General features: G+C 35.7%; 1 protein-coding gene across 20 annotated transcripts in view; it reads right to left on the bottom strand.

Annotated features, from left to right (window-relative positions):
• The window catches only part of DOCK9 (dedicator of cytokinesis 9), a 114,182-nt gene that overhangs the window by 65,092 nt on the left and 35,496 nt on the right, over nt 1-13,594 (bottom strand). For all 20 annotated transcript variants that reach the window (XM_061476273.1, XM_061476280.1, XM_061476284.1 and 17 more), the window contains exons 2-7: nt 12,801-12,917; nt 9,144-9,233; nt 7,418-7,500; nt 6,221-6,290; nt 2,117-2,212; nt 1,193-1,327 (exon numbers count right to left, since the gene is read on the bottom strand). In XM_061476273.1, coding sequence (XP_061332257.1) covers nt 1,193-1,327; nt 2,117-2,212; nt 6,221-6,290; nt 7,418-7,500; nt 9,144-9,233; nt 12,801-12,917 — 591 coding nt within the window. The remainder of the gene's footprint in view (nt 1-1,192; nt 1,328-2,116; nt 2,213-6,220; nt 6,291-7,417; nt 7,501-9,143; nt 9,234-12,800; nt 12,918-13,594) is intronic.

Below are 13,594 nucleotides of genomic sequence, written 5' to 3'. Positions count from 1 at the left end.
GTGCCTCTCTTTGATTTGTAACTTCTGAAAATCTCAGTGTTTTCTGATGATGTAAACTAATGTTGTAGTGTCTGCCCACAATGGTCTGTAACAGAGCCACAGGCTGAGAACCAGAAACAAGCCACTACCTAAGTGGGAAACAAAAGGGGCCGGAAGATGGACAGTACATATTAGCAAAGAGAAGGGCACTAAAGCAAAGGAAGCTGACGAACAAAAGGAAAGAGACATATTAAGTGCAAGACGAAGTCTACAACACTTTTTGTTGGTTTGTTCTAAAAAGACAAACCAAACTTAGCCAGAATTGTACACCTAGGGCGAAACAATCTGTGTAAATCTGCATGTAGAACTTGCAATATGACTGAATTTATTACAGTTAAAGACCTTCCATGCAAAGTATCTATTAAATGTGTATCTGAAAACATTATTGCAATATTTGGAAAAAAATAAACCTCTGTAAGGCTGTTGTATCTCTCTGCATAAATCTTCAAACAACTTAATACTAAAAAGAAACCCCCACTATTACACAAGAAATACATTTTCATTAAAGTACCCATGTTAACAAACCCCTAAAGCCCAGGAGTTTTTTCCAGGTATGCTATGCCTCACAGAAGAGTTACATGCTGTACTGTAAATACACAACAGAATCACAAGGAAAGAAAAATAATCTTTTCTTTGGCACTTGCTACTGACAAACATTTCACCAAAGCCTTCAACTTTTTAAAATAAAGAAAAGCACATAAAAGCAGCGTTATAAAGGTCAAATGAAAGCATCTGGAAGGGTGACTGAATTTGATACAATTCCCACAACAAAAATCCCACACAAGAAGCTATGCAAAACATTTTACAGCTCATGTAAGCACAAAATGTAACAGAAACAAACTTTAATTTTATGCTGTTGTTAACTGTCCTGATTTAAGACTGGGGATTTGCGTGTGTTCGCCTTAATACTTCGTTTGATATTTTTGATAAATACTTGAAATCAATCAGTAATTTCTCTCCTTTTCAGAAAGATTTTTAAAACTCAGCCTCCTGCCATTTAAAGACTCATTCACTGTTTCTGCAAAATGCAGTGTCTTAATTGTTCCTCTGCTGAGTAGATACTTGTCTGACACAAGTTACCTGTCTTTTTGAAAAAATCCTTCTCTATCAAAACCAGAATTAACCAGAGAACAGGCAGAAAAATTATAATTACCTGAACCACCCCCATGCATGAGTCTAGAAATATTGATCCTTTAGGTTCTTTTGATATTTTTTCATCTTTGTAGAAATTGAGGTTATAGGATCCATCACCAAGTTGGATTAAGTGGAAAAATCTTCTTTTAAATGACTTGTGAAAAGAAAGGAGGAAAGAAAAACAATTACAACACTGGTATTAATCAGCTTCACATTACAAAAACTTTAAGTGCTATTTACATAATACGTTTTAAGAAAAAGCTTTTATTTACACATAGTCTATTCGGTATCCTCAGAAAATAAATCAGAAATCATTAGTTATAACAAATGAAAAAACTAAATTAAAAACCTGCAGCAACATTGTAGTGAATGAATTTTTGACCCACTGAAAACTAACTCTACAATATTAGATATTTGTTGAGATAACCATGAAAATAACTTGTTTGTTTCTAAGTAAAGAAGCAATACAAATAAAACCTCATATTACATAGTCCCTTTTCATAGAATCATGGAATAGTTAGGGTTGGAAAGGACCTTAAGATCATCAAGTTCCAACCCCCCTGCCATGGGCAGGGACACCTCCCACTAAACCATGTCACCCAAGGCTCTGTCCAACCTGGCCTTGAACACCGCTAGGGACATGGCATTCACAACTTCCCTGGGCAAGTTATTTTGATTAATAACAAAACAGGGTCCAGGTTAAAAAAAAAAAATAATCTTTAAAACACTGGACTTCTCCCACCAGCTACATTTTCTTTTTTTAATTTGAGTAAAAGAAAACTAAGATCTCACAAATATAAATTACATACAAGCTTCCCTCTCTCATCCCACACTATTATTTTTTATAGAAGTAATCCACATAAAATTCACTTCTCAAAGGCACAGTGGTATGGTAAATATTAATGTTCAGTTTTTATCACACGTAAGACATGCTTAAACTTACTCTCATTGTCACACTGATTGCACTATTCATGTTGCCTTTGTACAGCCATCCTTGTTTTGTTATTCCACCCTTCTGAGACCCAAGAGACGCTGCATCCTGCAGATAAAAAAAGATGGGGGGGAAGATGGGGGGGGAAGGTAGAAGAGTAGTTTCGCATCACACTGTGAAACTGCTGTATTTACCAAAATTTTCAGAAGTCATTTTTAAAAGACGGAATAGCTATGCTCATAATTTAGTGACAATAATGTACTATTATCCCTGCTGAAATTCTATAGCTTTGCAATTCTGATTATTTTATTTTAAAATCAGGGATGAGACTGACTTCATCTAAGCTTTAATAGGTAACCCGGCCACTTATATAGACTTTCTCTATGGCTAGCAGAATGATCCACTTTCTAGACAGCTGAATACTAGTCAAGATAAATCCCACTGAAACAGCAGAAAGTGGAAAAACTCAAAATATTTATTACATTTACTCTTTAATTTTTTCATATATTCTAACCTTCCAGTACAAGACTTTTTACCAATTTCTATTACCAAAAAGAACAATGTAAACTTACGCTTATCCAAAATTTCAATCGAGATTTCTCAAACCGTTTTGCTTTATATGCATTATTTCAACATTACTTAGGAAGTTACAGAGAACTAAGTCCTGAATTCTTCAATTGTAGCTGCCATTTTATAGATCAGAATCAAAGCTTTCTATAGAGAGCAAGACCAAACTTGGTAGTAATGGCAAGTTCACAAACAGCAGATCCAATGCATGCATCATGCATCACACCCACTGGCACTGCCGGCATACCACTTCCATATGCCAAGCTGGTGGAACTCAGTATCTGTATCAATACCCATAGGATGTTAACAACTACCAAAAAGCAGTACTCTACTATCAAAACTAAACAAAATGTCAAACTTGTAAGTGCCAAAGAATAAGCATTAAGTCCTCAGTTCAAGTAATGTTTTAGAATAGTACCAAACTGCCTTTACCATTGTTTTCAGTTGATGTAACCCATTTTGACACAAAAAACACCCTTAATGAATTAAACATGTGGGAAGATTTTCAACCATCTAGAGTAGAAATATTCCTGATGAATTATTATCCAAACATTCAAAATTAGCTGGGTATCCAGTCGAAGACAAAACCAAAAAACTTCTTCAAGTGCCTCAACTACTTTTTATAACTCCTTTTCTCAGCTATTAAGAGATCATACAACAAAAAATGATTACATGGTGGGGGACAGAGTCATTAGTTCAACAACTGAACATTAAAACCAAATTTTTCAATAATATGAATAAGTTTCTGGAACTAATTCAAGGAACATTCTGTAAAAAGTTACTACTTAGTTTACCTACAGCCTATTTAGTCTGTCTAGCTTGCATATTCATATGCACATGTGAACTTCCAAAAACTGCAAACAGAAGGCCAAAGCTGCAACAATCTGTTCCCTACAAAATTCTAGTCAGCTTGATACTGTGGAAGTTAGGCCCAGTAAGGATGACATGGTCACCAACTATCAGAGAATCTGACATAATGCCCCAGAAGCACAAGAGCAGAAATACTAAATTTTCACATGCCCCAGTGAGTCTTGCTGTCCAAACAATACAGTCTACTTGCTTCACATTTTCAAGTCATTAGCCCCCATCCCTGCTCTGTTAACTAGACAACATTTTTCCCTATACAGTATACACAGACAGCAACTTAACACACTGGATTTCCAACTATGATTCTCCAACTCTGCTGGTGGGAGTTATCCCCAAGGAAAGGATGGCTTAGAACCACCTTTATGAGTGGAAGATGATGAGTAGATGATGAGTTATCATCAAAACTTGGCACGAAACAACCAATGCTTTTCTGTAGTTTCACAAACCATACATAGGATCACCTGACAAGAATTCCTTCGTTACCTGTGTTAACAAATATTAAGATTTAGCTCTATTAAGGCTCTTTTTCCCAACCCTACGTCTTGGAAGTGAACTGTTTCCCAACTATGTTGAGCTGCATGTGGTTTTCTAACAAAAAATCTGATTGCCATTTGAGTGTCTCTAGTTACACCGTTTCTTTCTCTCAGGCAGAATTCCTGCCTACAGAGCCAAAAAACTACTGAACATTTCCAGCTGACCATCTGTTAATACAAAGGAACCCAGAACCCAGTTGTTAACATACAAATTTTACATTGAAAACATATTTCCTGTTTCCAACTGCTAAGTTAATTTCCTCACTTTTATTTTTACTGCTGCACACTGTGTTTCACTTTTTTTAATGATCTTTCCCACAAACTCAGCTCCAAAATTTACTTCAACAGCGACTGTTTCAACAAAAACAATTCCATATCTTGATACCATACACCAGGCTGAGTTAAAAATTCCATTTACAAACATCAACCTGATGGTCTGATAGCCCCAATTAGGTTTGGAAAGGTAATTCTCTCCTTTTTTAACAATGCAAGATTAAACTAATCTTTATCCGGTTTTCCTTCAATTTTTAATCACTTGTAGCTTTTTGTTTTCTATCATTCTCTTAACAAACCAGCTTTCTTACCAAAAAAAAAAACAAAAACAACAAACAAAGCCAAAGAAACAAAAAAACCCACCAGAAATAAAAGCTAAACAAAATGAAGACCAAACAACTTTTAGTGTAAGATTTGCATGTATGCTTTTTGGCATACAAAAATGTTGATGTTTGAAAGAAAGACCTCTTGCATTAATGCTTCCCTTGAGGAAAGGATTTATGTGGTATGTATGCTCCCTATTCCCAATAAGCTCCCATTTTTTCCTAACATGCTTTTGTCTTATATTTTAAGTTCCTCAAAGAGCAGCAAACCTCTTCTTCAGTGACTGTATCTCTGAAAGATATCACAGTCCTGCCTGCTCTAACAGGAAACTGGGTAGAAGGAAACAGGAAGTCCTCTCCATTTATACTTCCTAGTAAAACACACAGCACCTGGTAATAGGCAAGCTACAGTTTTTCAGTGTTTAACTAACTCTACCCATAAGTCTTTTTCCTAGACCAATCCTAGTCTATCGTATCACCTTCTTTTCTGATGCTTAACTGCTTTCTAAAACATTGTTGTCACACTAAGTAATGACAAGTCTTTTTAATTTCAGCGTAATAGAAATCAGAATTATTCCCATCTTACAAATAGGAAGATGTGGATACAGATGCGTCAAATTATTTGTTTGAATATCACAGTGCAGTTTAATAATAGTGCTGAAGAAACAGTATCCTAAGATTATCTGTTCAGGAATCTACCTACTCAGATGCACTCCCTAAACTACTTTTCCACATTTAATCCAGGAAAACTTGTAACAAACTTCTATTTCATATGCAGCAGTGCCTCAGAAGCAAAGTAACTTGTCAAAAGGTGAAAACCACACAAAAAAAAAAGTTGTTTTTTTGTTTTAATTCTTTTCTGTGATGCAAGAGTTCAAGTACTTGTAAGAAAAGAAAACACTGGCATTCAAACACTCCGTTTTGAAACAGGGTGTGGTAAAAATTAATTAAATCACAAAAATAACAGAAGCAGTTACTGAAAAAGGTCTTTGACACTGGAAACATACTTGAAAATTGCTTGAGGCTATGATTTCTGGTTTCCCTAAGCCAATGACAAAAAAGAAAATACCTTAGAGTTTTATTCAATTACTATACCTTTTGTTTCCATGATGGATCTTTTATCCTATACTCAAATTTGTGACAAGCTAATTTGTGACTGTATCCTATTGTCACATATGCTTAAGTGTGTGTACTGTCATGCTGGAACAGACTGACCTACAATTTTAGTCATCTTCGTGATTAAACTGCATGAAACATTTCTATCTATATGCCCATCTACACAAAAGCAGTGTAAAACATGACAGATTTTATGAAAGCTATTTTTTATCAAGTACTAAAACTTCAATTTCACCATCTGCCAAAACTTGTTCTACTCACATGACAGATCTCAAGAATACAAGGAGAAAGGAGAGAAGTAAAATAACCGTATTTGCTGTTCAAGCTAATCTCTGTTTTCACTTACTGATATCAAAACTTATCCCAATTTGTAACCTCTCCTTACCCAACATTCTTTACTGAAAGCAAGAGAAAGTAAGGAATTACTGTTATCTCACCTCATCTTTATCTGCTTCTTCATCCACTTCATATAAATGAACTGGAAGCTTCTCCGATTTTGTCCCTTTACTAGGAAAGAAAAAGCTTCTAAAATACTAGAAATTTTGTGATGTTAAATACCTTACAGCTATTAAAAAAAAAAGAACTTCTTATCTTAATTGAAGGGGAAAAAGCACACAAATAACTGAGTAAAAGCATGTATTTTTCATGAAATGCCTTTCTTTGCCAGCAATTTTCCTAATTTGCACATTTGCCCAGAGTCTTTCTATTGTTCTGCTTCTCACTGTCCTTCTGTGTATCTCAAGAGAACCTATTACCTTCTCATTTACTGCACTCCTAGCATCTTAGGAGCAACAATTCATACCGGGAACCATTGGCTCTTTTTAGAACAAAGTGTTTACTTAAATTTCTACTGACTATCATGATTTCTGTTCTGGTAATAAAAACCTTGTACTGATTTTTACAAAACCTGTGAGTATATCAGCACTTTTCATAGGGAAAGAAAGCTATTTCTTAACTGACAGATGCAGGGGAATAGGTAGGGAAGATACAGATATTCCAGAGTTGTGGGATTCAGAGTATTCATCTGCTCCCAGATATTTCAAGTTAAGGGTCCAATCTCTATAATCTCACTATGAAATTTTTAAAATGTTGGAAAAGATTTCTCTAGCAGATGGCTTAGAAAGTCTGTAAAAGATGTAAATTAGGCTTTGCTTTGAATCATCCTGTGAAAATCTGCACTAGTTCATACACTTGCTCTAACCATCTCAGTTAGGTTCTATTCCCTAACCTCCTAGAAGGAGTTCCAAAAGCTGCCTTTGAAGCTACAAAAACAGGATATCGCCATTTTAGCTTCATCTAAACATTAGCTTGTTTTAGTTTTCATGTTTACATTTCACATTGTCAACCATACAATTTCTTGGTTTGACCTCTCTATTAATAAGGCAGTATTTATTATTACAGTATCTTTCCAGAAAATGGTTTAACAAGATTTTACACTTTAAAGTTCATTAATATTAATTCTATCCAAAAAATCTTCATCATCTCTACAGACTACTAAACACCGATATAACATACTTTAAGATACATATTACATGTATTCACACATTTCTGTTATAAATACATTTATATTAAACACAGTTAAAGTTTCTTCACAAATGCAGAATCTTTATTATACCACTAAATAACGTACTTACTTTGGTAGCTGTCGAAACTCTCCTGAGTAATCTTCGTATCTATAGTTAACAACATGCCAGTCCGAATTGTAGGTTTTAATGCACTGTTTTAATGAAAACCAAATACCAATATTATTTGGAAGAGCATTCCCTACACGCACAAAACCCCTCTTGAGATATGGCTTTTTATGAACTACAATGGTTAAATGTCGATCTCTGAAAGTTCTGTATACTTCCCTTCTTTTGCAATAGTCTAGTGCAATACAGCTTTTTGCAACAAATGTTATATTTCAGTAGGATGTTAACATCTGCTAGATGTGTATACTATAAAACCAGAAAATGGTGAATACACTCATCTGGATTAACCATCTTCATTTTTCTGAAAAGTTGAAGTAGCATTTCGCTGAAGCTGAAAACATGACTGAGCCTTTAGAAACTCAGCAATGACATACAGAGATACCTTATCAAAATAAAATACTCCATTCCATGTGTACTGGTACAGAGAAACTAAAAAGATCTTTCCCTTATATTGATACCTCTAGTGCAATTAAATTAATATTTAAATTCACACTGCACGGTTGCAGCTGTTGAAAAGCAATTATGTCATTACTCTCTGGTCCAGATCACAGGAAATACCATTTTACTTCACCCGTATTGCTACAACATAAAAGTACTAATTTATCTTGGCTTTGACTGAAGTAAGATAAAACTGACAACGCCTGCTGCCAGAAACCATATAGTACAAAAGTTTATATGTTACATGAATAGACTTACTTGTACACAAACATAATATCTACTAATTCAAAATATTTTCTTTATATTTCAAAATACAAAAATCAGTATTTGCCAAGCTATTGTTTCTACAGAAACTCATTAAACTGTATGAATTACCAACAACACTCCTCCCTCCTTGTTTACCTTCTTCATATTTATCTTAGAATTGTTTAGGTCAGGTATTAAGGATATGTATCATTGCGGATAAATCACTCTGAGGTTTGAGGTATATTCAGCTATTTGGAGCTCCTTCAGTCTTCTTGGAATGACAAGACATTTACTTGGTTTAGATCTTAAGATACCAGCTTAAAGCACGTCAGTAGAAAACCAGTAGGTAATATAAAAAAGACAAAAATTTTAAACACATCATAGTCAGAACCAAGAGAGTGCCAACATAAGAAAGTAGTTGTGAGAAACTTCAGATTTGAAGATGTTTCTTCTACATATATCATACAGATTGAGCAGCCAAAATGAATTTTGGCCTCTACAAGTGTTACAGTTAAGAATACCTCTGTTCCAGCAAACCGTGCAAGATTATTACAAACAAACTAATAACTGGGGTGAAACACTTTATCAGGAAAAACAAGTCACAATGATTCATTCCAGATTCACTGTTGCTCCTAGTATTATGTATGGAAATCACACATGTTCATCTGGAAAAGCCAAAAGCATAAAGAAGGTGGGGGAGAAGAATCTGTAAAAGCCAACAAACAAACCAAACAAACAAAACTCTTAACACAAACAAAATTCTTCAAAGCTATCCTGTAATACTTCTTTTCCAGCCACCAATAGAAAAAACACTAGGTTTTCCAGGGAATTTTCCCTTTAAGTCACTGACAAGTAAATAGTAATAAATATTTAATTATTTTTCAGGGTTTTTTTCCCTGTGTCTTAAATGGTAAGTGAAGTAGAAGAAAAACAATTCAGGTGTAATATTGTTATTACACAGAGCCAAGTGCTATTCCAGTATTACCTCAGTTACAAATAAGCTTTGAGCTTCCTTCTCTGCGTTTTCAGGAACTGTTGAACGAACGTATCGACTCTGCCGCTTCAATAATGCTGTCTGAAAAATAACAAAAACAATTAACAAAACTTGAAATTAAAGGAAATATGAGACATTATAACATCAGTTATATCACTATAACTGAGACAGAAGCTCAGGAGAAAACATCCTGTGAATACACTGTTTCAGAACTAATGAGGATTTGCTTTCATTCAAAGGCCAGCAACATGTTCTTTCACAACAAGGGCAAGATAGGAATCAGTAAGAAAGAGATGCCATAGAAAAGTGTTTTCCTCTATTTTATTAACATGGGCAAGAAAATACTGGTAAAATAATTCCACCCTGACAACATAACTCAAATATTTTGAAGACATGCATTAAGGTAGTGTTATTACTACATACAAAAGCTATTACTCAAGAAAAGTAATAAACCCACACCATAATAAGAATAATTCAACTGCAGATCTCAGCCAGCAAGAAAAATACAGGACTTGCACTATTAAACTGATGATTTATGAAGAAGGCCTAGACAACTGAAGCATACACTTCAGCCCATCAAGTCAGAACTTATTCCTATCTTATGCCAGAGTTCAGAGAGGCATCAAAAGGCTACCACAGAGCAGGAAATCTCTCTGTGACCATGAAATTCTGCTTCTCAGACCAGTGTTGAATTAAGCCTTAGACTCCTTTAAATTTGTACATCATACGCCAAGAGAAAAATCAGGAAGGACTGTCTTCTCTACAAACTTTCTTCACAACTACACTGGTTGAACTGTTTCAACTCTCTGGGTTTGAGCTACCATGTGATTTATGGAAGCATCGGGAACTACAAACTGTCTCATGCTCTCAAAGAAGATTAAATACAAAACCCCCCAAACTTTAAATTACTGTGCTGTCAATCTATGAAAGACTGCTTTAAACACTAGCCAGGATTCACATGCACTACTAAGGCACACAGTTTGCAGACTCTTTTATTTATACTACTTCCTGAGCAAATACCAGGTATTTAGGATTGTATCTCTAAGTGCTGAAACTTCAAAGAAAGTCACAGCAGAAAGGACATTTCACCACATCTCACAGCCAAGGAGTAGTTGCTAATCAAAACCTGATGGAATAAGGAAAGTGAATCTGTCCACAACCAGTGCAGACTGTAATGGATGCAGTTTAAGATTTCCAGTCTTTCTGTCACAAGGCTGTGGTTGCTAGTGAGACCTAGCATTACTTAGGATCTGGGAATGCGTAACTTGTTTGAAATTAGATTTCCCATTTTACTTATCTCATGTTAGAAGGTGTTTTCATATTCTTGATAGTTTTAGCAAATGGCTCTGCTTCTGATGTTAAAAAATAACGTATTTCACCAATGTTAAAATCTGGCATGCGATTTTCTGAGTCATGTTACTCCCCCTTCCTCATGCTTTAGGACAAAGTAATAGCAAGATGGGCAGGGTTCTCGTTAAGGCAAACATGCTTGTAGGTGACACTAAAGAACTGCCTAGAGACAACCACATATTTTGTAGTGGGATGTCTTAGCACAATGTGTACTTAAGCATTTAAAAGAAATGTATACATGTGTGGCTATTGTGGGCCTTTTTCCAGGTCACAGTTTATACAGAACTCAGTGCTGCAAACATGAATCAACGAAACCAACCTTTAGTTCTATCAAGATTGTATTGGGTTTACGTGGCAAGTTTTTGGTAGGGAAAGGAACTAAAGCGATGGTTTCTGAGAGGAGCTGCTAGAAGCTTCCCCTGTGTCCAGTAGAGCCAATGCCAGCTGACTCCAAGATGGAAAACCAGAAAGTGCGTTCAGGTCTTATAGTGAAAAGGGATAAAGAAACAGGAAATCTGACTATTCCAAAATTATGGCTACCTGAAGGAAATCCTCTGATGTAATACGCACTTTAAAGACAGCTGCTATGTAAATCTGACCATGGAATCCAAACAAAGGGTGACAAAAGGCATTACAGTTTATAAACATAATTCAGTCATTCCCTTTAAAGGAGCAGACTGATAACTATGGACTAGCTTCGTTCATATAGGCATAAGCTTAAGAGTTGCAGAAGAGGCATCCCCCAGACTGCTCAAACAAAATGCCTGAGGATATTCTTGATAGGTTTGCTTCTTCTCCATTGTTTCTTCCCCATTGATAACTCGGAGCTATTCACCAAAACGACCCCAAGTGAACTAGTCAATTAGGTGAGAAGTATACTTGGCAGAAGTATCCTTGATACCTCTTGATCTGTGATACAGAAGAGTGACACTGTAGAAGGGGATCTGGGTGGGATAGCTCTTCAGTCACAAGCCAACACCTTGTGTAGGGTATCATCATGAGTGATCTAGTATTTGAACACTAATATAATTACATAATGTTCACAGGCAGTACAACTTCCTTTCATAAGAAGTCTTACTTGCAGTCCTTCAAGCTTTCACATGTGGCTGAGAACACATGAAGCCTAAACTACTCTCTAAATACCTGCAGCTTGCAAAACCAAAAATTCTAGCTCAGAGTGGGAAGGCTAATAGTAGTTCCTCCTGTAAGAATAAGTGAAAATGAACCACACAGTCTATATTAAAAACAGAGTCCAGGTGCACTCAGGTAAATACTTTAATAGAACAAACAGAATTAATGAAAAACTCAACATATGCCTTTTATGGGACTTTATATGTCCTTCTGTAGAAATACACCAACTATCACCAACTTTTCCCATTATAAACATAAATTTAGCTTCAACTATTTGGCTAAATAATCAGTTTTCAGGTAGGTTTCTAAAGAATAATTCTAAGGTATTCAACTATGACACAGAAGTAGGTAATTTATAGGCAGTTCAGACATCTGCATACTTTTCAAATATAGATAGATACTTTGACTGCAGGTATGGGCATGTGTGCGAGAGACTTTCCTCACTATTTACAGCAACTCCAGTCTGTAAGATGTTTGGTCATTATTCTAACTGGATCTACGACAAGAGTCAAACCACCTGTACTTAAATAAACTCTTTATTTAGATAAACACGTATATTTTACAGAAATACATCAAGATGATAACAAATTTTGCTTAAGTCAGGCTTTATCAAGTCAAAACCCTGTTACACAATGGGTATTTTGCCAAAACCCAATTTTGGCTGATAACATGTGGCTGAGAGTAACAGCTTTGATTTGAAAAGGTTCATACCCTTCACTGTTAATAATGGGGAGAAAATCAATTTAGAAATTAATGCATGACAAAAAGCAGATTCTTTTTTTTTTTGTTTGAGCAAACAGCACTATTTCCTAGGTCAGGAAGTGGTGGGAATGTCTAAAAATGACTGATCACCTACTTCAAAATAAAGTAAGATTGCTGAGTTGCAGAGACAGACCTCATAATCTGGACAAATGAAGAAATTGTCCTATTTCTTTTTATGTAACCCAGCAGAATAAACTGAGCAGTGTAAAGGGACTCATGGCAAAGAGTAGGGGGGTGGTGGTTTGTAGTTAAAGACAGTTGAGAAACAAAGAAATGGGAAGTTATCATCTTATGATTACTACTGCTAAAAATCTTTTACAACAAAAACAAACAAAAAAAAACCACACACACACAAAAAAGGGGGGGGGGGGGGTGCTGGGGGGAGAGGGGAGGGGATTGAATTACCTGAAAGTCATCATAAGGGAACAGTAGCATCTCACGTAAAGCATCATTCAAAATCTGTGTTTTCCTCTGCACGATGACATTTTCATAGTCTATTGGTTCTATGAGCTTTGGTTTTGCCTAGGGGAAAAATAAAAAAAAAAGTCTCATATATTGAGGAAAAGTTCCAATTGTTGACTCATTTTCAGAAATTGCTCTTAAAAACTTGACAGAATACAGTACTCAAAATGTAGCCTTTATGTCACACTAAGGCATTTGGATAAGTTCAACTGATAATTACAGAGACAAGCATGCTAGTTGGTTCAGAAGGAAGAGACACGACTGCTTTACAAAACATACTAAGTCAGAGCATATCAGAATAATCACATATGTATTCTCACTGCCAAAAAAAAAAAAAAAATAGAAAGAAATGAGTAGTCTCTTACACTGGTGGTTACCTTTGCTTGATACTGCCCGGAAAGCTCTGATCTGGGATTAAAGCAGTGACTGAAACAATCTTAGCTCAAAGCTAAGACTGAGCTTTGTTTTAATAGGCTAATTGACATTCCTCCTCTCTGTTTGATAAAAATTCCCACAGGCCATCTGCTTCCTCTTAATTGTTCAAGTAGTTTTCTTCAGTTATTATGCACTGATTCAACATTAACGCCTATACTACTGTCAAGGCATTACAGCTGGCTGTATACAATCAGGCAGAGAAAAACCTTCACCCTGCCAAGCATTCTGTGAAGTCATCAGCTGGCAAAGCACATCTAGAGAGAGCTCTCAATCAGACAGCATTGCCTCGAGAGCGCAAACTA

This window comes from Pezoporus flaviventris, unplaced genomic scaffold, assembly GCF_033815535.1.
Source record: "Pezoporus flaviventris isolate CSIRO_AGI_PZ_B2104156 unplaced genomic scaffold, CSIRO_AGI_Pfla_v1 ptg000095l, whole genome shotgun sequence".
NCBI classification, from domain to species: domain Eukaryota; kingdom Metazoa; phylum Chordata; class Aves; order Psittaciformes; family Psittacidae; genus Pezoporus; species Pezoporus flaviventris.
This window is presented reverse-complemented; position numbering and strand designations above follow the sequence as displayed.